Genomic DNA, 20,058 nt, shown 5'->3' on the forward strand with positions numbered 1-20,058 from the left:
TGGGATCGCTCTTTTCCAAAATTAAAATAAGTAGCCCATGTTTGTCGCAAACACCCAGAAGTGTGTATAGCAGAATACACAAGAGCTTCCCTGCCACTTTCTCCCTGAGTGTAGCCTTAGACATACCTTCTGGGCCGTACAAGGTGGAGCTTTTAAGGCCTCTCATGGGGCACCATCGTGCTGGCAAAAGAACTAGGGGGTCCTCGGGTTTTCAGATAATACTCTGGGCTAGCCTTAAATTTAATACTGAATTCAGTTTTTAACAAATCTTCATGAAATGTGTGTGAGATGTTGATCCAAAATGGACAAACCAGCCTCTGACCTAGGGTGTTAAAGCACCATTGTGTAAATCAAGGATTGCAATGGCAATTCCCAATGAGCATATACACTGTATCATTTTAAGAAGTGGTTAAAGCCCTGGCTACGTAGCTCATTTGATTAGTGACATCCTGATACATCAAGATTGTGAGTTTGATTCCCAGTCAGGGCACAGACAAGATTGAGAATCAACCCGTGAGCCCTGGCTGGTGTGGTTCAGTGGACTGAGCACTGGTCTGCAATCCAAAAGGTCGCTGGTTTGATTCCCGGTCAGGGCACATGTCTGGGTTGCTGGCCAGGTCCCCAGTTGGGGGCACGTGAGAGTCAACCAATGTTTCTCTCACACATGGATCTTTCCCTCTTTCTCCTTTCCTTCCCCTTTCTCTAAAAATAAATACATAAAATCTTCAAAAAATGTTTTTAAAAGAACCAATGAATGCATAGAATAAGTGGAACAACAAATCAGTATTTCTCTTTCTCTCTAAAACCAATAATTGAAGAAATGGTTAAAAACTTTCTTTTTAATCCGAAAGACACAGACATAATTAGCTGATCGCAGGGCAGTCATACCTTCTGTTCAAGTGTAAGAGTTCTTCACTTTGCAGGTAAGGCTGCCATAGATGCAGGGGAGCGGTGGGGTGGGCTGTGTCTGGAAGGCCCTAGCAGCATGCACTGTTTTTTCTCATTCTGGTTGCTGAGCTCTCCCTGGGCACCATGCGCAAAATGTTCCATGTGTCCTGAGTATATGCCAGGTCAGTTAGTCAGCAATTCTGCTTCAATAATAGGTTCCTTTTCCTTTGCTCCAGTGCTACATTTCCAACACGGAAGGAACTTAGAATGTAAACGCACTCGCCATGTAGAGGAGGGAGACTCGAGAGGCAGGGCTGGAACCCGCTCCCCTGAGGCCCAATGCGATGCCTTTTCCATCACACCCGCTAGTGAGTCTTAGGACACCAGGTGGGTGGTCGTCAGTCTTGTGTGGACTTGTGTCCACGGCTGATAATTTCAACTGGGTTGTTCCGCCAGCAGAGACGTAATGCTGGGCAGCTCAGTCACTGCATTTGATAAACAGCCCAGTGACAAGTCAGAAAAGTAAGTCGACAATTTACAGCGAAAAGGGTCGGCTGCAGGGGGAGTGGCACTAAGCAGAGGGGAGGGAACACAGTAGGGAGGGCTTCTCGGCACCGTGAGGGGATGGAACTGCGTTTGAGGAAACAGCTTACATTGTTTCTTTTTCCAGGGCAGGGACCTGGGAGAGTTTGTTTGTTTGTTTGTTTGTTTATTTCATGCCTAAGTACCAGGCACGGTTTGGGGGAAATCCAGACGCAGGTCATGACCTCTTGGAGCTAAGCTCTTTAACTTCACACTAATCCGTTTTCCTCTGGGCCTCAGTTCCCCGACCTGCTCAGAGACGTGCCTTCACCTTGGACCTAGACTATTGAGATTCAAATTCCAGCCTCGTCCCTTTCCTGCTACTTGACCACACGCAACTTCACTTGGCCTTCGTGAGCCTCAGTTTCCGCACCGGCGAGGTGGGGTAAGACGACCCACGGCCTCGGGCTGCACCGAGGGTGGAACCGCCGAAGCGCCGGACCCGGGAGGCCGCAGTCGGCACCCCCCGCGCGTTCCCGGAGCGGCGGGCGGGCCGCGAGCGCTGACAGGTGTTACTCAGGGCGTGGCTCGCGGCCCCCGGGGGTGGGACCAGGGTTAAAGGGCCGGGCTCCGGCCCTGCCGCCCCAGTCCGCCCGGAGCAGACCCCGCAGCGCCTCCCAGGATTCGGCTCCGCACACCGAGGCCGCGAGCGCGGCTGCTCCGAGCCGCCCGCGCGGAGCCGGGGCGCCGGGACCGCGCGGCCGCCGAGTGGGCCTGGGGCCCCGGCCGGCGGCTCCTGGGGGCGGGGCCTGCGCCGCCCGGGCCCCGCGCCCGCGCCCCGCACCTGCCCGCCCCGCCGAGGCCCGGAAGGGGCCGGTGGCGCTTCCGTCTCCGCCGGGGATGCTCGGAGGGCGGAGCCGCGGCCCGCGGACGCGACGCGAGCCCAGTTCCGGCGAGGAGGCCGCGCCAGTGACAGCGATGGCGGCGGAGTCGGCGCTCCAAGTTGTGGAGAAGCTGCAGGCGCGGCTGGCGGCGAACCCGGACCCGAAGAAGGTGAGCGGGCGGGCGCGCAGGCCGGGCGGGCGGGCGCTGCCCAGTAACGGTCGCGGGCCCGGGCGCGCCGCCCCCAGCGCCCGGGGCCGTTGGGGTCGGACCCGGGGCCAGGCCCGGGCGCGCCCGCCGCGGGGACTCGAGAAGTTCGGGCCGTCGGCCGCTGCCCGCGCGGGGGCTTCCCTCCCGGCGGGCGGCCGGGCTCGGCGGAGCGGGGCCTCCGCGGCCGGGCCCCGGGCGGGCAGGGGCGCGCGCGGCGCGGACCCCGCGTGTCGGCGGCGCTCCCCGAGCCCCCGGCGGCGTCCCGGGCCAGCTGTTCGCCGTCGGGGGGGGGGCTCGCCCGGAGCGACGCCGGCCCGCGAAGCGGCTCTGGGCGCCCCGCGTCTCCCGCTGCTCGCTCGTTCGCGGGGCGGCGGCGGCGGGGAGCGCGGGGGAGTCGGGCTCGCGTGCGCTGCCGCGTCTCCCAGGCGTTCGGGCTGCTTCGGGCCGGACGCCGGGACGAGCGCCTTCCACGCCCTCGGTAAACCCCTCCGAAGGCGAGAGGAGGAGGCGGGCCTCCCGACCCCCGGCCGAGTGCAGCCGGGAAACTTAGTTTGTGTCGGGAGGAGGGAGAGAGGTTGGAAGTCGCGGGTGGATCCCGGCCCTGCCTGGGAGGCGAGGGCTGCCCTTTCCCGTTTTGCGGCGAGCGAGGGGCAACCATTTTTACTTGTGCTCAGCCAGTTTGGGTCTGTTTCTGAAACTGCGCTCTTAAGTTGCCTGCGTTCCTCTCCCTCCCCCTTGCTGTTACCCGGCTCGTCGGTGCCGAGAGAGGGGCGAGGCCAGAGTCTCTAAAGCCGCAGCGCACGGGAGGAAACCCCGGGGCCCGACGTTCCCCGCCGGCGCCCCCGCCCCGCCGGGTCCGAGCGCCGGGTCCCGGGCGCCCGGCGCGCCTCGGAGCGGAGGTGACCCGGGCGGTGCTCGGGACGCGCGGCAGCGAGACCCGGGTCTCGGACGTGGGGGACGGGCTCTGCCGAGTCTGCGTCTCCGCTGCCTCTGTCCCGAGACGGGGCGGCGAGGCGGGGGTGCCCGGCCCGCGGGGAGTGCGCGCGCGGCGGGGGTCGGTCGCCACCCGTCCCCGTTCGTCCCCAAGGCCCCTCTCTCCCCTTCGCCCCGTTCCCGGCCTGTCCTAGGGGCGTTCTCCTCGCTTCTGCGGGCGGCACTCGGCCTCTCGCCGGCAGGCCGCCGTGTAACTTCCACGCCCGTCCCCAGCTCCCAGATCCACTCATTTAGGAGGCCATTTTAGTTTTAAATCTGTGAAAACTTAAACCCTTCCCACTGGTGTGTGTTACGTTTTCTCTTGTGGCTTCAGTGCCTAGTGGCCAGGCATATTTACAAGTTTCCCTTTACAATAACCCTTTCTGGACATCTAAGGGGTGTCCATTATTTCTGGGCACTGGTGTGTTTTCCCGAGCGCCGTGTGTCTGTGACTGATCTGCAAACCTTAAAGCAGTGCCTTGTGAGTCCATCCCCAGCCCCGGTTTCGGTCTTTTCACCCGGTTTATAAACATGCACCATGCACTATCTGTAGTCATTCTTCCACTAGGATTTAAGTTTAATTTAAAATTTTTTTAACTTTAATTTTTTATTGTACTTTTTCCATTATCATTTACTCCCCTTAGACCGTATCCCACGTCTACCCACCCCTAGAATTTGAACTTTGAAGTAGCTTTTCTAGTAGTCGATGTGCATGAAATTTCAAATTAGGAAACGATTTGACTTCTCATCCTATTTGAACTACTAGTGACTGTTGCCAGCATCTGGGCTTTCTCTTACCAGACAGCAATCACGGGGAACTGCTGGCTCTGTGTTACGAAGTGAGCATGCAGAGATGAGAAAATGTTGGGAGATCACCCCTGCGAAGGGCATGCTAGTTGCTGTTCAGAAATGCGCTAACTGCAGGGGGAAGCTGCAAGCTGGCACGCTGGCCCTCTCCCCGGCCTTCTGTTAGCCCAGCAAGCTCCCACAGGTTGTTCTGGAAATTGCAAGAAGATTATACAGCGGCACTGGATTTGCAACTAAATCTTGATTTCAAACCATTATTAGCTAAAGAGTGAATTCCACACCTATGTTCATGGGTTTCCTGGCGCTAAGCATTGGTATTTAACTGTAACTGTTTTCCCTTTTAAGTCTGTCTTATGGTTGAAGCTTACCTGGGGGAAAGGTAACAGGCAGAGACCAGGGTCACTTGGTTCCTGCTATTGTATGGGAAACAATTCTAAGGGTTCGCAGAGTTACCTGTCCGTGTTACATTTCGTTAATTTCATTACATTTGTTGCATGTTGAATGTGGAAACTACCCAGAACACAGTTTGATGGCAAGTGGAGAGTAGGGAGTCAGCATCATGAACATCTTTTGCTCTTTGGGTTGAAGGTGTTTGCAAAGGACAACTGAAATGTCTCAGCATGTATTGTGCAAATGTTTGATATTTCTCAGTGACCAGTTCTTGCAAACTCTACAATTGGTCTGTTGGTTTAACAAGTTTCCATCTACCTGAGGATGCCCGAAGTGCTTTTTCCTTGTTACTGCTTTTTTTTTTTCCTTGAACTTCATTGAAAATAGAGGGGCTTTGAAGCCCTTTTTCTTTTACATTGGGCTTAAGTCATTTAGAAAATCTCCAGGGTTTTAGTTTTGTCTGCTTTAAGTCACTTCTGCTAACTCAAAGCAAACCAGAAAGGTAGCATTTACTCCAGCTAGTGCAGGGATGTCAAGCTCATTTTCACAGGGGGGCTACAGCAGCCTCACGGTTGCCTTCAAAGGGCCAAAATAATTTTAGAGCTGTATAAACGTAACTGTTCCTTAACTGTTAAGGAGTTGAAATTATATTTGGCCCTTTGAAGGCAACCGCGAGGCTGATGTGGCCGCTGGTAAGGATGGGTTTGACACCGGAGCTAGTGCTAGGCTTTGAGGTAGAACATATCCCCAGTGACTTCGAGGCCCATCCTTAAGGTTGGCTTTGTAGAGGTCCCAAGTACCCTTTGTCCCCCCGGTGACCCCCTGTACGGTGTGGACTCTAAACTGTCTAATAACGTGACACTAAGGAGCTTCCGCTTTACTTGGGGTATGCTAAGAGGCGCATGAGCTACAGCTCTATTTCCTAAGGACAGCGTTACTATGTTGGATGTTTCTCCTGGCTTTGTAGTGCACTTGGTGGTGGATATACTTGACGAACTAGCACAATAGACAAGTTACCTAACCTCACCGAGCTCGGCTCAAATATCTGTGAAACGGGAAGAATAATATCCACTTTATAGAGGTGGTTAACAAAGATGAAATAAGGTAACATGTAACAACTTAGCATAGTAGCCAACACATAGTAGATGGTATTTAATGTAATCAGGGAGATGACCTATTTTTAACCTGTACAACGATTCTGAATTTTCCTTTAAGAAAAGGAGTTGGCAGTAACCTTTGTACCCAGAGCTTGGTTGACAAGAAGTACGCACAAGCTCTCTCCTAAGTTGGATGTTGGTAGTGATCAGATCTGATGTGGAGGCGAATTTTCACTCGGCCGTGAAGGTGCAACTCCTAGATCCACTGCTTGGCTTTTCATTTGCTCCCAGTCAAGCAGCATCACCATTCGTGATCCACGTGCTTGCCTAGTGGCCACGTCCAGTCATTGCTGGAGCAGAATGACCAGAAAAACACGCCCGCTGCCCCACCTGCAGCACTGAGACACACCGCTGACAGCCTGGGTCCCGCATGGGAAAGCGCAGAGTGTGTTATCCAACGTTTAAATGTGAAGGTCGTCATAGTTATCTGTTTTTTAAAAGATTTTATTTATTTACTTTTTAAGAGGAGGGAGGGAGGAAGAGGGAGAGAAACAGCAATGTGCCAGAGATACACCTATCAGTTGCCTCTCGCATGCCCCCAACGGCGGACCTGCCCAGCAACTCAGGCGAACCAGTGACCTTTGGGTTCACAGGCAGGCCCTCAGTCCACTGAGCCACACCAGCCAGGGCACAGTTACCTGTGTTGGACTCCTTGTACTTTGAAGCCTCTGCTTCGTGTACATGCACGTGCTCTAGGGAAAGGCGTGGCCAGCCATGACTTCAAGTGGAAATGGAGCAAGTAGGAATTGGCTGGTGAGTATCTGTCTGAGGAACAAGGCTAGACGTTTAAAGACCTGTTTGTTGATAGACGAAATGATTAATAGTGGACATTTACTGAGCTTCTACAGGATTCCAGGCCCCATGGCTAAGGACTATGCACAGTGTATCCCAGTGAATCCCCACACTTGAGAAGGAGAAACAGGATCCGGTTCTTACTTGGCAGATGAAGTAAATGAGGTTCAGAGAGGTCGCTGACTTGCACAAGATCGCCTGGCAAGGAGGTGACAGAGCCAAACTGAAGCCCGTCCCTGACTCCGGAGCTCTGTCTTAACAGCCATACGATCCTGATTTTGACCTAGTTTTAGGGACTACAGGAAGGAAGTGTGGCCAAACTCAGATCGCTTTGCTCATCTGCCCAGACATTTTGTGTTCACTATTAAGGGCAAAGCTCTGATTCTGGCGACTTGAAATTAGTCTTGGCTTCCCATTGTGTCCAAAAAACAATTCTGTGAAGCACCGCTGACTCTGCCTGGAAACAGGATACCCTTTTCTTATGGAGACTCCTTCTCCTGCCCGGCTGTGTAGCTCTGTGGACTGAGCCCAGGCCCACGGACTGAAGGGGCACCGGTTCCATTCCCAGTTGGGGCATGTGCCTGGGTTGTGGGCCGGGTCCCTGGTGAGGGGAGCTTGAGAGGCAACCAACTGTTCCTCTCCCTTCTCTTTCTCCCTCCCTCCCTCCGCTCTCTCTAAACATAAATAAATAAAATCTTTAAAAAAAGAGGGACCTTTTCTCTATTTTCTTCGGTGCCAGGTCCACAGGTAATTTTCCTAAGATTGGTACCTTTCTCAAAATGGGGGGGAAATGACAGTTGATGACTTTCTGTAGAGTTGATAGGTTTGGTGCCCTTCTCTAAGTCTCGTTTCCGCTGGTGCGGCACGGTGGCTGCACACAGGGAAGCTACAGCCACAGACCTGAGTGACTCTTGCCCTGCTTGCATCCTAGGGCAAGTGACTTACCTTTAAAAAAAAATCAGCAGGCATTATTTATTTTCTCCACACTTAAAAAAAATTGTAAGACATCTGAAAAAAATTAACTATGATAGGCTACAAAATGTGTATGATAGAAAAAGATTATAGGACATATACTAGGGGAAAAACAACTTCAAAACTTTTTGTTACACTTTTCACAAATAATTTACCTTTTCTGGGTCTGTTTTCATACTTGTAAAATAGGGGTGATAACCATACTTATTACTGTATAATACTTAGATAAGTGTTTACCCATATTATTCTTGTTTGTTCCAGTGAATGATTATGACTTTATAGAAATTAATGTTTATTTTATTCTCTCTGCAGTTATTAAAATATCTGAAGAAACTCTCCGCCTTGCCTATTACAGTGGACATCCTTGCGGTAAGAACTGTACAGCTTTAGATCCCTTCCCCTTCCCACTGGCAGAAGTTGTGCAGCAAGATAGAGAGCATGGGCTTTGCAAGTGAAAGAAACGAGACAGGGGGCCACATATTGAATTACTTCATTTATATGAACTGTTCAAAATAGGCAGGTCATAGGCAGAAAATAGACTGTGGTTGCCGGGGGGTGGGGGTGGGAAGGAATCGAGAGCAACAAGACTTTTTTCTAGGGTGACAGGTATGTTCTGGAATTAGATAGTGGTGGTGGCTGCACAGTTTTGTGAGTGTGCTAGAAGCCACTGAACTGTGTACTTTAAAATGGTTAAAATGGGCCCTGACCACTGTGGCTCAGTTGGGTGTCATCATCCCACAAAGTGAAAGGTCCCGAGTTCGCTTCCTGGTCAGGGCACAGGCCTGGGTTGCGGCTGGTCCCGGTTGGGGCACATGCAAGAGGCAACCAATTGATGTTTTTCTCTCACATCAGTGTTTCTCTCCCTCTTCCTCCCTCTTTTCCCCTCTCTAAAAGTAAACAAGTACAATCTTTAAATGGGTAGAACGTTGAATTTGTTGTTATGTGAATTTTATCTCAAAAAGTTTTTCTGAAAATTAAAAGAACATTGGTTTTGGCATGAACTAGTCCTGGGTCCGACTCCAAGTTTTGCAGCTTTAGTTGTACTTTATAAAATGGGGTAGATTCCTACTTCACGGAGTTGTTGTAAAGGCGATTCAGGTATTGCATGCAAAGCTCTTAGTTCAGCTCTTAGTTCTGGCCTGAACCCGCCAGAGTCACCCTAGTTATTATTGTAGAAGTGTGTAGTTCAGTATTTCCTCTTTGGTATGCTTTGCTACTGTGTGTCATTAGAAGTTTGGGGTATAGAAACAAAGTAACTCTATCCTGAGACTTGCATGGTATATTTTAGGAAGGCCGTTACTGGTTTGTTGAAATCAGCAGGTCTGACTTCTTTGAATATTGTGCACCTATTTCCTCAACCGTCTAACAATTCCTTGGTCCAATTTTTAGGAGACCGGCGTTGGGAAAACAGTAAACAGCTTACGAAAACACGAGCATGTTGGAAGCTTTGCCAGGGACCTCGTGGCCCAGTGGAAGAAGTTGGTTCCTGTGGAACGGTAAAAACATTGCTCTGTAGGTTTGTTTAAGTTCATGGTTAAATCTGACATTTGGAGTGTTTACAGACAAAACTTTTTCTTTATGATTTTTTCTCTGCCTTTTTATTTAAAATACTTATTTTTGCTTCGGCCTGTGTGGCACAGATGGTTGGAGCGTCCTCCTGTAAACTGAAAGGTCACAGTGCTGACCCCGGGCGCGAGCAACCCCTGTCGGGGCATGTATGGGAAGGTGGCCAGTCTGTGCTTCTCTCTGCATCAGTGTTTCTTCCTCCCTTCCCCTGTCTCTAGAAGCAGTGAAGAATTGTTCTTGGGTGAGAATAAAAAATAACTTTTTTAAAGAAATGTTTTTAAAAATATCAAAATTTCTTATAAACATACCATCAAAGACAAGTATTATTAGCATTTTAGTACATTCCTTTCTAACCTTTTCTTAAAAGGCTCTTTATGTAGTTGCACACAAACTGTATATATAACAGCCCCCCTTTTATGTAACAATTAAATATGCCTCCTGTTAATCACTTTCATGTCCACAAGATATTTGATCTTTCAGTTCTGTAGTTAAACTCATCATTTTCCATTTTATTACTTGAGTTCCCAGCTTTAAAACTCAGTTGCATGTCTTTTAGCAGAACACACTTAGCTTCTAGCTTCTTCCCAAGACCTTATTCCTAGTTCTGTATTCTCTTCGCTCTGTTGTGAGTTTGGGTTCCTTGACTCTGTCCTCTAAACAAGGATAACACTGAGATTTCAAGCTGCTTTATCTGCATTTTCTTTTATTTAGAAACACTGACCCTGAGGAACAGGACTTCGAGAAGAACAATTCCCGAAAGCGCCCCAGGGATGCTCTCCGGAAGGAGGAGGAGCTCAAGGGGGACTACCAAGAAAACTGGAACGCCTCCAGCAGCCAACAGTGTAGTCCTGATCACAGACAGAAAAAGCACAGGAAACTCTCCGAACCCGAAAGACCTCACAAAGTGTCTCACGGTCAGGAGAGGAGAGAGGAGCGAAAGAGGGGCCACAGGGTCTCACCAATTTACTCCTCAGACCACGAGTCTTCCGATTATGGCCACGTTCAGTCCCCTCCATCGTCTGGCAACCCTCATCAGGTGTCCGTGGACCATTACAGATCCCCAGATGAGGACCACGAGCCCTTTGCTCCGCACCAGAAGCCTGGAAAGGGCCACAGTAATGCCTTTCAGGACAGACGGGGCTTCAGTCAAGAAAGACAGCTGGGTGAGCCCCAGGGGAAGGGGGTTGTGAGTCACAGCAAGGAGCACAAATCTTCCCATAAAGAGAAGCGTCCAGTGGACGACCGGGGAGAGGACAAGCTGCCTTTGAGCAGAGAGAAATCCCACAAGGTCGTCTCCAGAGAGGAGAGCCGGAGGCCCCTCGCCGGGGACGGCACAAAGGAGAAACTGCCCTCTGGTGGCACCAGGAGAGAGAAGGAGAGAGAGGGCAGCACCAAGAAGTTTTCGTCCCCGTTGGAGACTGCTTCAGATAACCACCCCAAAAAGCAAAAGCACAAAGACTCAGAGAAAACCAAATCAGACAAAAGCAAGCAAAGTCTGGACAGCTTAGGCACAGGGAAGGGGGCCAGAGACCTGCTGCCCAAGGCAAAAGAGAAGGTTTCTAACAACCTAAAGACTCAAGAGGGGAAAGTAAAAACCCATTCAAATAGGAAGCCGGCAGCCTCCCTCCCTAAAGGCGAGGAGGCAGACGTGGATGATGAATTTGAGCAGCCCACCATGTCCTTTGAGTCATACCTCAGCTATGACCAGCCCCGGAAGAAGAAGAAAAAGGTTGTGAAAACCTCCGCCACGACTGTCGGAGAAAAAGGACTTAAAAAAAGTGACTCGAAAAGCACTAGTAAAAACTTGGACCCAGTTCAGAAATTACCCAAGGTGAACGAAAGCAAGTCGGAGAAACTCCAGCCGGCCAGGGCTGATGCAGCCAAGCCGAGAAAGGTAAGCCCTTCAGCCCTCTGGTGGCTTCCCGTTCGTTCGGGGCATCTGGCTTTGTGGGGCTCCCGGGGTCTGCCCCGCCGCTGTTCTGCTTGGCTGGCTTTTAGGTGGCCTGTTGGAGTCCGGAGTCGTTTCCTCGGGGCCTGTGTAGCTGCCAGGGTAGGGAGCACCCAAAGAAAGCATTAGCTGAGGTGTCCTGGTGGGCCGGGTCCGTCTGTACGGGTGTCCTGACTCAGGTGGTCAGGCCTGACTGCCGCCCTCCTCCAGCCTGGACCTGCCCGCGGCCTGTCTGCCCTGGCAGCGCTGCCGGGAACGGACTGCGGGAGGGGAGCCGCGCCCGTGCGGGGCCCTCCAGTCACTCACTGGTCTCTTCTCTGCAGGTCCTCGCCGACGCGTTGCCCGTGTTGCCGGACCTCCCGCTACCTATGATACAGGCCAATTACCGGCCACTTCCTTCCCTTGAATTGGTGTCCTCTTTCCAACCAAAGCGAAAAGGTAATTTTCTGTGTCTTTTTTACATGGAAGAAAGATTTAAAAAAGTAATTCAGAATCTGTCATCAGATTTTGGTGTATGTCAAACCTAATCGCACAGGCTCTTGGGTTTGAATCCAGCTCTGGCTTCTATAAGTTTGGGTTATAACTTAACAAATTATGGACTTCGGTCTCATATTCTGTAAATGGGAATAGTAATGGTTTCTGCCTCATAGGGGCTAAGTGGATTGAAAGCTGATAAAGCTTTTACCTCCTGGTTTTCCCACATAGTTAGTTAGTGTTCAGCAAATCTTAGCTGCTGTTGTTAATTTTAGCAACCTTTTCTTCTACATATGATGAACATGAGCTTTTTATCTTAAAAAAAAAAAGTCTGGTCTTAATAGCAAAAGAATCAAAAGCCATTTAAGTGTTTCTCAGCAAGAAACGAACACGCCCCAGGGGCATCCCGTGCACCTGTGGCCAGTCTCTGTGTGGGCATGGCATGATTTCTAACGTGTGGTAAAGGGAAAACAATGGTGATAGTAAGTATGTTATTAATTGGTTAGAAAGGAATAAAATTCATACTTGCTTGCTTTTGCATAGACTCTCTGGAAGGATCCACAGGAAACTGGCAACGCTAGTTGCCTCTGAGAAAGGGAACGGGGAGGCTGAGGAATAAATAGGGAGGGAGGTGAGGACGGCTTGGAGCACTCTGTGACTGACTCTCCTGCTTCGCTTGTGCTGCAGCACACTCTTCTCCCCAGGAAGAGGACGAAGCTGGGTTCACTGGACGGAGAATGAATTCTAAGATGCAGGTGTATTCTGGTTCCAAGTGTGCCTATCTCCCCAGAATGATGACCTTGCACCAGCAGTGCATCCGGGTACTTAAAAACAACATCGACTGTAAGTCACATGCTTTTCTCTTGCTCTCCAGCACCCGGGAACTTATCACTGGGTGGCTTGGCTGCTGCTACTCAATGCTTTCACCTTTCGTTCTCTGCAGCAATCTTTGAAGTGGGAGGTGTCCCATATTCTCTTCTTGAACCCGTTTTGGAGAGGTGTACACCTGATCAGCTGTATCGTATAGAGGAATACAATCACGTAAGTATTCTGTTGGGGTGGGAAGAGGGCAGTTTTCTTGCTTGTCTCTCCAAAAATAGCTCTGTCTCTGTGAGTCTGTTGCAGCTGAAGGGCAGGCCACCGCTGGGTCACTGTTCTGGGCATGTTTGTTTTGCCAGTGGGCCTTTAAACAAGAATATTTCTATCATCTGTCTCTGGTGTTTTTAAGTGGGCCTCTTGGGCTAGAATCAAGGTGGGATTCGAAGGGAGCAGGAAGCCCTGGCTGGTGTGGCTCAGTGAATTGAGTGCTGGCCTGCAAACCAAAGGGTCTCGGGTTAGATTCTCAGTTGGGGCACATGCCTGGGTTGCAAATTCTCCCCAAGTGGGGGTGCACAGGGGGCAACCACACATTGATGTTTCTCTCCCTCTGTCTCCTTCCCTTCCCATCTTTCTAAAAGTAAATAAATAAAATCTTTAAAAAAAAATGGGAGCTAGAAAACACTTCCCACACCTCCCTTGGATTTGCTGTCACAGAAGTCAAGGCAGAATTCTGGCAGCACAGCATCTGGGATCCAGGCCTGGGGCAGCTTTGCACTGACACTCGGGGGTCTGGTAAATTTTTAAAAGATCACTAGTCCTGGGTGTGCCCTAGAAACATTGAGATCTATCCAGAACTCCTAAAGCTGGAATATATGCATCTGATTCCATTAGCCGTTCCTCTGATTCCGAGGGGATTAGAGCATATCTGTTAGGTGGCCCCCTTGCCAGTGCACTTCAGTGTGGCACTCTGGAGGTGCCTGGATTCTGCCCTTCCCTGGCTTTTCTACAGGAAAAGACTGATTTAAACTAAGTTTCTGTTGTCCTGTCTCCTAGCCCCACGGCCTCCCCAAAGCAGCTAGTATAGTGCCTCACATTTAGGGGTATTTTAGTGACTATGGATTTATTAATTTGGGGGGCGGGGAGAGAGACAGACACTGATTTATTGTCCACTTATTTATGCATTCATGGGATGGTTCTTGTACATACCCTGACCAGGGACTGAACCCACAGTCTTGGCATATTGGGACAATGCTCCAGCCAACTGAGCTACCCGACCAGGGCTAATTTAGTGATTTGATTTTTTTCAAGAACCATGGTATTTATACAGACCAAAAAATCATTAGGAGAGCCTAGGTGATTAAGGGTGGAAAGGAGATATGTAAGAAGGTTTGTGTATAAATGATGTCCTGGTTCTGGTTTTAGGTATTAATTGAAGAAACAGATCAATTATGGAAAGTTCATTGTCACCGAGACTTTAAGGAGGAAAGGCCAGAAGAGTATGAGTCATGGAGGGAGATGTACTTGCGACTTCAGGATGCCCGAGAGCAGCGGCTACAATTACTGACGAAGAATATCAAATCTGCACATGCCAATAAGCCCAAAGGTAAGCAGGTGGGCCAGGCAGCAGGGTGGGGCCTGGCAAAATAGTGAGCCCTGTGCTCTGGTCCACAGCACGGTCTTGGTGGGTCCAGCCTCTGGCCCCTAAATCTCTTGCATTTGCAGAAGTGGGGCAGAGGTGGGGTTTTTTCTGCCACTGCTCATGCTACCCTACACAGTGGTTTCCAGGATTGGTAAACCCTCAGCTTTGCGAGCACTTGAAAAGCCTTTATCTGGTAATGGTGTAGGTTGTTGAAATAACAGTGGCGTCTCTGTTCAAGAAGGCAGGTATTAATCTCCATATTTCTCACAGGCCGACAAGCACAGATGGCCTATGTCGACTCTGAGGCCAAGCCACCTCGTGATGTTCGAAGGAGGCAGGAGAAGTTTGGAACAGGAGGAGCAGCTGTGCCCGAGAAAATCAAGTAAGATCTCCGCTCCTCTGTGGTTTCTGCAAGCTCAAGGAAGAGAGTCTAAGAGCTTGTCACTCACCTCGAGAAAGCAGCTCAGGCACTAGAAGCAGTTCATTTCGGGGTGAAAGCACAACAATGCAGAGTGGGTTCTGGAGCCTCAGCTTCCTTGGCTGCAGTGCAGCCTGGATAGTTATTCCTGCCTCTCAGAGAGATCGAGATTAAGTGGAAAACAGGGCCCGGCTTCTGGGAAACATTGTCACTTATGCTGTCCCTTTCCCCAGTTAAACAGAAATGGGATTTAGTGTATGACTAAATTATTTAATCTAAATCAACTAGCATTTTCAAAATGCAGGTTTACACTTAAACAGTGAAGTTAGTTGAGGTTATCATTCATTCTGAAGGGCCGTCTGAGACTCATTTCCAGAATCTAGGGTGCTAGAGTTCACTGGTCAAATCCACGCAACTGAGTCTTCCTTAAAAAGACCAGCTTCAGATTGCTGGTGCTGCAGGAAGATTTCTCAGGCTGATGACTGACCAGCTCTGCTCTGTGTTGCAGGATTAAGCCAGCCCCTTACCCCACGGGAAGCAGCCATGCTCCCTCCAGCAGTGGCAGCAGCAGCTTTAACGCCAGCCCTGAGAAGTCAGCCTATGATGGCCCGAGCACCAAAAGTGCCCACTACATGCCCGTCGTCAGCAGTGCTGTTTCCTACGATCCTAGGAAACCGCCTGTGAAGAGTGAGTGACTTGGGAGTTTCTGCTCAGATATTTCAAAACTAGTATTTGGGCCTCTTTGATGTCATTACCCCTGCATCATTTGTGTACTGGATGTAGCACACGTGTGATGTCATGCATATAGCTCATCTACATGTCAGTGCCTCGTTTCCCCTGCTTGTGCATAATCCATGTGTATCTTTTATTTATTTTTAAAGATTTTGTTTTTAGAGAGAGAGGAAGGGAGGGAGAAAGAAAGGGTGAGAAACACTGACGTGAGAGAGAAACATTAATCAGTTACCTCTGGGATGTACCCTAACTGGGGATCGAACCTGTAACCCAGGCTCTGTGCCCTGAATTGAACTGATGACCTTTTCCCTTTGCGGGACTACATCCAGCCATCTGAGTCACACTGGTCAGGGCTGCTTGTGTATCTTTATTTTTTAAAGATTTTATTTATTTTTAGAGAAGGGAAGGATAAAGAGAGGGAGCGGAAACATTAATGTGCGATAAGATACATTGATAGGTTGCCCCTGCACACCCCTCAACCGGGGACTTGGCCCACAATCCAGGCACGTGCCCTGTCTGGGAATTGAACCATTGACCTTTTGGTTCACAGGCCGGCATTCAATACACTGAACCACACCAGCCAGGGCTTTTTCCTTTTTAAATATTTTATTTATCTACTTTTAGAGAGGGGGAGAGGTGGGAGAAAGAGATGGAGTAAAACATCAACCAGTTGGCCTCTCACACACCCCCAACCAGGGACCTGGCCCACAATCCAGGCACGTGCCCTGTCTGGGAATTGAACCCATGACTTTTCGGTTCACAGGCCAGCGCTCAAGCCACTGAACCACACCAGCCAGAGCATGTGTATCTCTTCTATAATGCATAGTGAATATTCATTTTGGCACTCTGCTTTACTTTACCTAAATGCAAACCACTAACATAGGGCTCATAACTACCATTGACAGCTACATGATAGTTTGTCTTAACTGAGGTTTTATAACTTTAAAACCCAAGCTTCCAAATATTTATTTATTATATCTAGTTGGGTCCGTTTTGTATTTTATTAACTTGATTACTAGGCTATGCCCAGGATTGTAAGGAGATGCCCTAACCAGAAGCATTATTCTGCACTCACTTCAGGGCCCGCTGGAGGGTAGGGGCCCTGGCTTAAGCTTCGGCTGAGCTACGGTTAACCAGCCCTCTGGTGGTATGTGCATTTAGCTCGTGTCAGACCGACTGCTACAGTGGACAGATGGGCTGGGAAGGGAGTGCTTTCTGCTTGTTTGGATGTTGGTGAGGCAGAGTTAAATTATGGCTCAGCATGGCCTTTACAGTCTGGATTGAATTCCAGTTCGTCACTTACGTATAACCAGGGGCAAGTTGGCCAGTCTCTCTGAGTCTTGGGGAGGTTGTCAGACTCAGAGATAGTGACTGTTCTGGGCCTGGCAGGTGCTCGGCAGGTGTTCGGCAGGTGTTCGGCAGGTGTTAGCGCTGAGCCGATGCTTTCACCGCACTGTTAGCAGACTGCTGCTACTTGCATCGGTTTGTCTGCTGGTGCAGAACCAAGAGTGACGAGACTTTGGCTTTGACTGCAAAGCGCTGGTGGTGTGCGTGTGAAGTGCCACGGATTTGAAACAATGGCCTTATTTTTCTTTTCACAGAAATTGCCCCCATGATGGCTAAGACGATTAAAGCTTTCAAGAACAGATTCTCCCGTCGATAAACTGAGGACTTGCCTTGGAGGTGGAATTTAGGGGTGAGGAAGATAAGGACAGTGGGGGCTGGGGAATGGGACTTCCAAAGGAGACCCGAGTCTTTTGCATCGTGGAAGCTTCGGTCTCTGAGCCCTGCGCAGTCCGCGGGGGTCGCATCTGTGAACCCATGTGCCGCAGCCACTGCCTCCCGCCTGGAGAATACTTCAGAGTTCTGAAGAAGATGTGAAGCCTCAGTCTCACTGAGCATTTTAAGGTCAATTATACTTTTGTTGTTATTTAGCTTCTTTGTAAACTATAAGATAGTTTTAATTAATAAATATTGCCCAGATTGTATTTATATTACCCCCAGGTTTTTTGTTTTTGTGTTTTTTGTCCTCTACCACACACTTAGCCTTTTATTTTCAGGGTCCTTTATTAATCAGCTTAGACAACAGCCTAATGAAAGCCATTCCCCATCCCAGTCGGGCTCTCCTGAATGGACTCTGGTCCAGAGGGGAGACTAGGCATCCCCATAGTCTGTGTGGTGCCTGCTCCACAGGGCGAGGAGTGGGTCCGTGGCTACCTGTCTAGAGGGGGCCCTCAACGTGCGGACAGGAAGCGTTCAGGTTAGACGCCCCGCCGCTGAGGTCCTCCCCAGTGTTGCTTTGGGTTCCTGTGCAGGAGGAACTCTCTCTCTTATTCACTAAATAGTATTTATTATTAAGGGAGGTTATTTGTGAAGGTCTAGAATCTTTCCCCCATCCTTTTTGCCAGTTCCCACTTTTTTTTTTTGAGGCTCACTAGAGGACACAGAACCTTGGAAGTCGATTTGCACAGAACCAATTTCCAGTGTCTGATTCAAAACTTTAGGGTTCTTTTTCCTGCTCCCATTAGCATGGGGGAAACACAAATACTCGGCAGGGCTTTTTATCGCACCCCCCCCCCCAACCCCAATACAACTTTAGAGTTTTAAAAGCCAGCACTTTAACTCTTGATCCCTGTGAATTAGTACTAGAAGTGAATAGTTTTAAAAGCTATAATGCTATGCTGGAAATTGGTTTGGTTTTGCTTTCTTTAAAAGGTACGATCATGTGATTGGAAGAGCACCACAAGTTGCTGTGTTTTGTAGAGAGCTTTGCAGCTGAAGCTCTCTCTACTTTTCAAGTGTTTAAGCCAGAACTTGGAGGGAAGGGCCAACTTAGCAAAAGTGTCTGAGCTGTAGTGTCAAGATGGGGGAGCACCACAGGGGTATCCATAAGTTTGGGAAGGGAGAGTCTCCCTTTTGAGGTGACCTGGGGGTAAGGTCAGAATGAGGAGGGCAGTGTCAGTGCCCTCTTGGCTGCTGAGGAACACCGATCTAGGAGGACCCCACCTGGTCCACTTGGTTGTGGCCCAGGTGGAAGCAGATGCTATAAACAGAGGGGCCCGTCCTTAAGAAACCTGTTAAGCAGACTGAGGACCGTGGCAGTCTGTCCCTTCAATAAGCGCACTCAGAGCTCAGAATAGGGAGCCCGTTGCTTGTAACCATCCTGGAGACCCAGTTCCGCCAACTTCGAAGACCCAGAGCAGTGGCTGTTCAGTGCACACTGCTGTGCGGGGTGCCTGTTGCGATGGGGCATAAGTATTGTTCTGTTTTAATATACTGTATTTTTTAATTGGGTAAAGCATTATTTCTCTTGATTGACTGTATTGCCATTCCACCCATCCCCAAGTCTAACATTAGGAGCCTCCCAGCTAAAGCCAAGTGAACATCTGGGTCAGGTGCCTACCGTAGCTTCCTCAAGGTGCCCACCACCTTGAATTTGTCTCTTAGCTCTGTGTTCAAGTCTTTGTCATTGAAACCAGTTCTTTGTATTTCACATTCAGCTGTGTATGATTTAATTTCCTTTATTAGGAGTCCTTAGGCAGGGAGGGGGAAAAAGACACATACACATTCATCCCAACATCACTACCATGGAGATCTGCAATCACCTCTGTTCACACAGAGCCAGACCTCCCCCGCCCCTCCCAAGCATGTGTGTGTCAGGGATGTGACTTGGTGAGGCCCATAAGGAGGGAAGAGGAGAAACTGAGTTTCTAAACGACCTCTTCACCTGGGTTATGGAAATGGCTGCAGGGCAGGCATAGGATGATGTTGAACCTTTGGTCTCATTTGTGAAAACCTGTGCAATTTTGTTTTCTGTGTAACACTACATACAAATCACCAAATTACAAATTAACCCTTTGTGATCGATGGTATGATGAGCAGTTTCCTTAGGGCTTTCTCTTTCCGGGAAGTGGGAGGGAAAGGAGCAAGATATCATCCTGCTCTTCATTTGTATTTTGGTCCCAAAATGTAAATACAATTTTCTATGTTACTTTTTTGTGGTAACTACCAAGATGAATATTTTAATTAGATAAGTTATATGAAAAGGAAGAAAAATTCCATGTCTAAATAAAAAAAAAATCCTATCTACTGTTGTCTTTCTTCCTTATTGGGTCCCAGAATGGAAGTTGGTCACAAAATGTCTGGTTCCCGGGCTGTGAGGTGGAGATCTGAATCCCTGGGCTGGGCCGTAGAGGAGGCTGGAGTTCTGTCTGTGGCCCAGCGGGACTGGGGGAGGGGAAAGAGCCCTGTAAGCAAAGGGAGGAACTGGGATAAAAGTGAGCACCTAGTGGGGACCAGGCACTGTCTTTTGTTCTCCTGGGAATCCTGGGACTGAGCTGTTAATCCCACTGACAGAAGCTGAGGCCCAGGCAGTGAAATAACGTGCCCAAAGACACAGCTAGTAAGTGGCAAAGGAAACTCAGATTCTCCGACTGCGGGGAATGCTGCTCCACCCTTCAGTCACTTCTTGAGGGGTGTGAAAGACACTGGTAGGTCCCTCCGTCTTCCAATGGCTTCCTAATGAGAGCATAATGAACACTAATGCAGACAGGTCATGTCAACAAGGAATTAATGAGAACCTGCTGTGTTGGCTGATCAGCTGGCGTTTCAGCAGCTGCTAATGGAGCCGAGGGCTTGGTTTCAGCCCCTGCACACAGCCAGTGGGTTGGAGCTTACCGTAAACCCACATCTCAGAGCAACACAGTCGTGCTACCCCTTCTCTCCTAATGAGGGCATTTTTGGTACACAGTCTGGACTTCTTTCTCCCAGGTGTTTATTGGATCTAATTCTCACTGTTAGAAATTACTATGCATTGAAGTTAATTATGGAACGTGCTATCTGATGGATGACTTTACCCAGAGTTTGTTTT

At 49.5% G+C, this 20,058-nt stretch overlaps 1 protein-coding gene and 1 long non-coding RNA gene across 3 annotated transcripts; one reads left to right on the forward strand and one right to left on the reverse strand.

The window, feature by feature from the left end:
• Nucleotides 1-821: 821 nt before the first annotated feature.
• LOC118500535 lies at nucleotides 822-1,574 on the reverse strand. The gene is made up of 2 exons (XR_004903099.1): nucleotides 1,542-1,574; nucleotides 822-1,126 (listed from the first exon to the last, which is right to left on the reverse strand). It is a non-coding gene; the product is annotated as an uncharacterized LOC118500535 (long non-coding RNA).
• Nucleotides 1,575-2,286: 712 nt separating this feature from the next.
• Nucleotides 2,287-18,474, forward strand: ELOA (elongin A). 2 transcript variants are annotated; one of them, XM_028511346.2, is made up of 11 exons: nucleotides 2,287-2,463; nucleotides 7,905-7,961; nucleotides 8,982-9,088; nucleotides 9,870-11,052; nucleotides 11,430-11,544; nucleotides 12,268-12,423; nucleotides 12,524-12,621; nucleotides 13,822-14,002; nucleotides 14,309-14,420; nucleotides 14,965-15,143; nucleotides 16,790-18,474. In XM_028511346.2, exons 1-11 carry the CDS (start codon nucleotides 2,311-2,313, stop codon nucleotides 16,849-16,851), a joined length of 2,403 nt encoding a protein of 800 aa, XP_028367147.1. In that variant the 5' UTR covers nucleotides 2,287-2,310; the 3' UTR covers nucleotides 16,852-18,474. The 2 variants fall into 2 exon arrangements, with proteins under 2 accessions (XP_028367147.1, XP_028367148.1); XM_028511347.2 differs by having other exon boundaries at nucleotides 2,356-2,463; nucleotides 8,982-9,104.
• Nucleotides 18,475-20,058: the final 1,584 nt, after the last annotated feature.

Source organism: Phyllostomus discolor, chromosome 5 (genome assembly GCF_004126475.2).
Source record: "Phyllostomus discolor isolate MPI-MPIP mPhyDis1 chromosome 5, mPhyDis1.pri.v3, whole genome shotgun sequence".
Lineage (NCBI taxonomy): Eukaryota > Metazoa > Chordata > Mammalia > Chiroptera > Phyllostomidae > Phyllostomus > Phyllostomus discolor.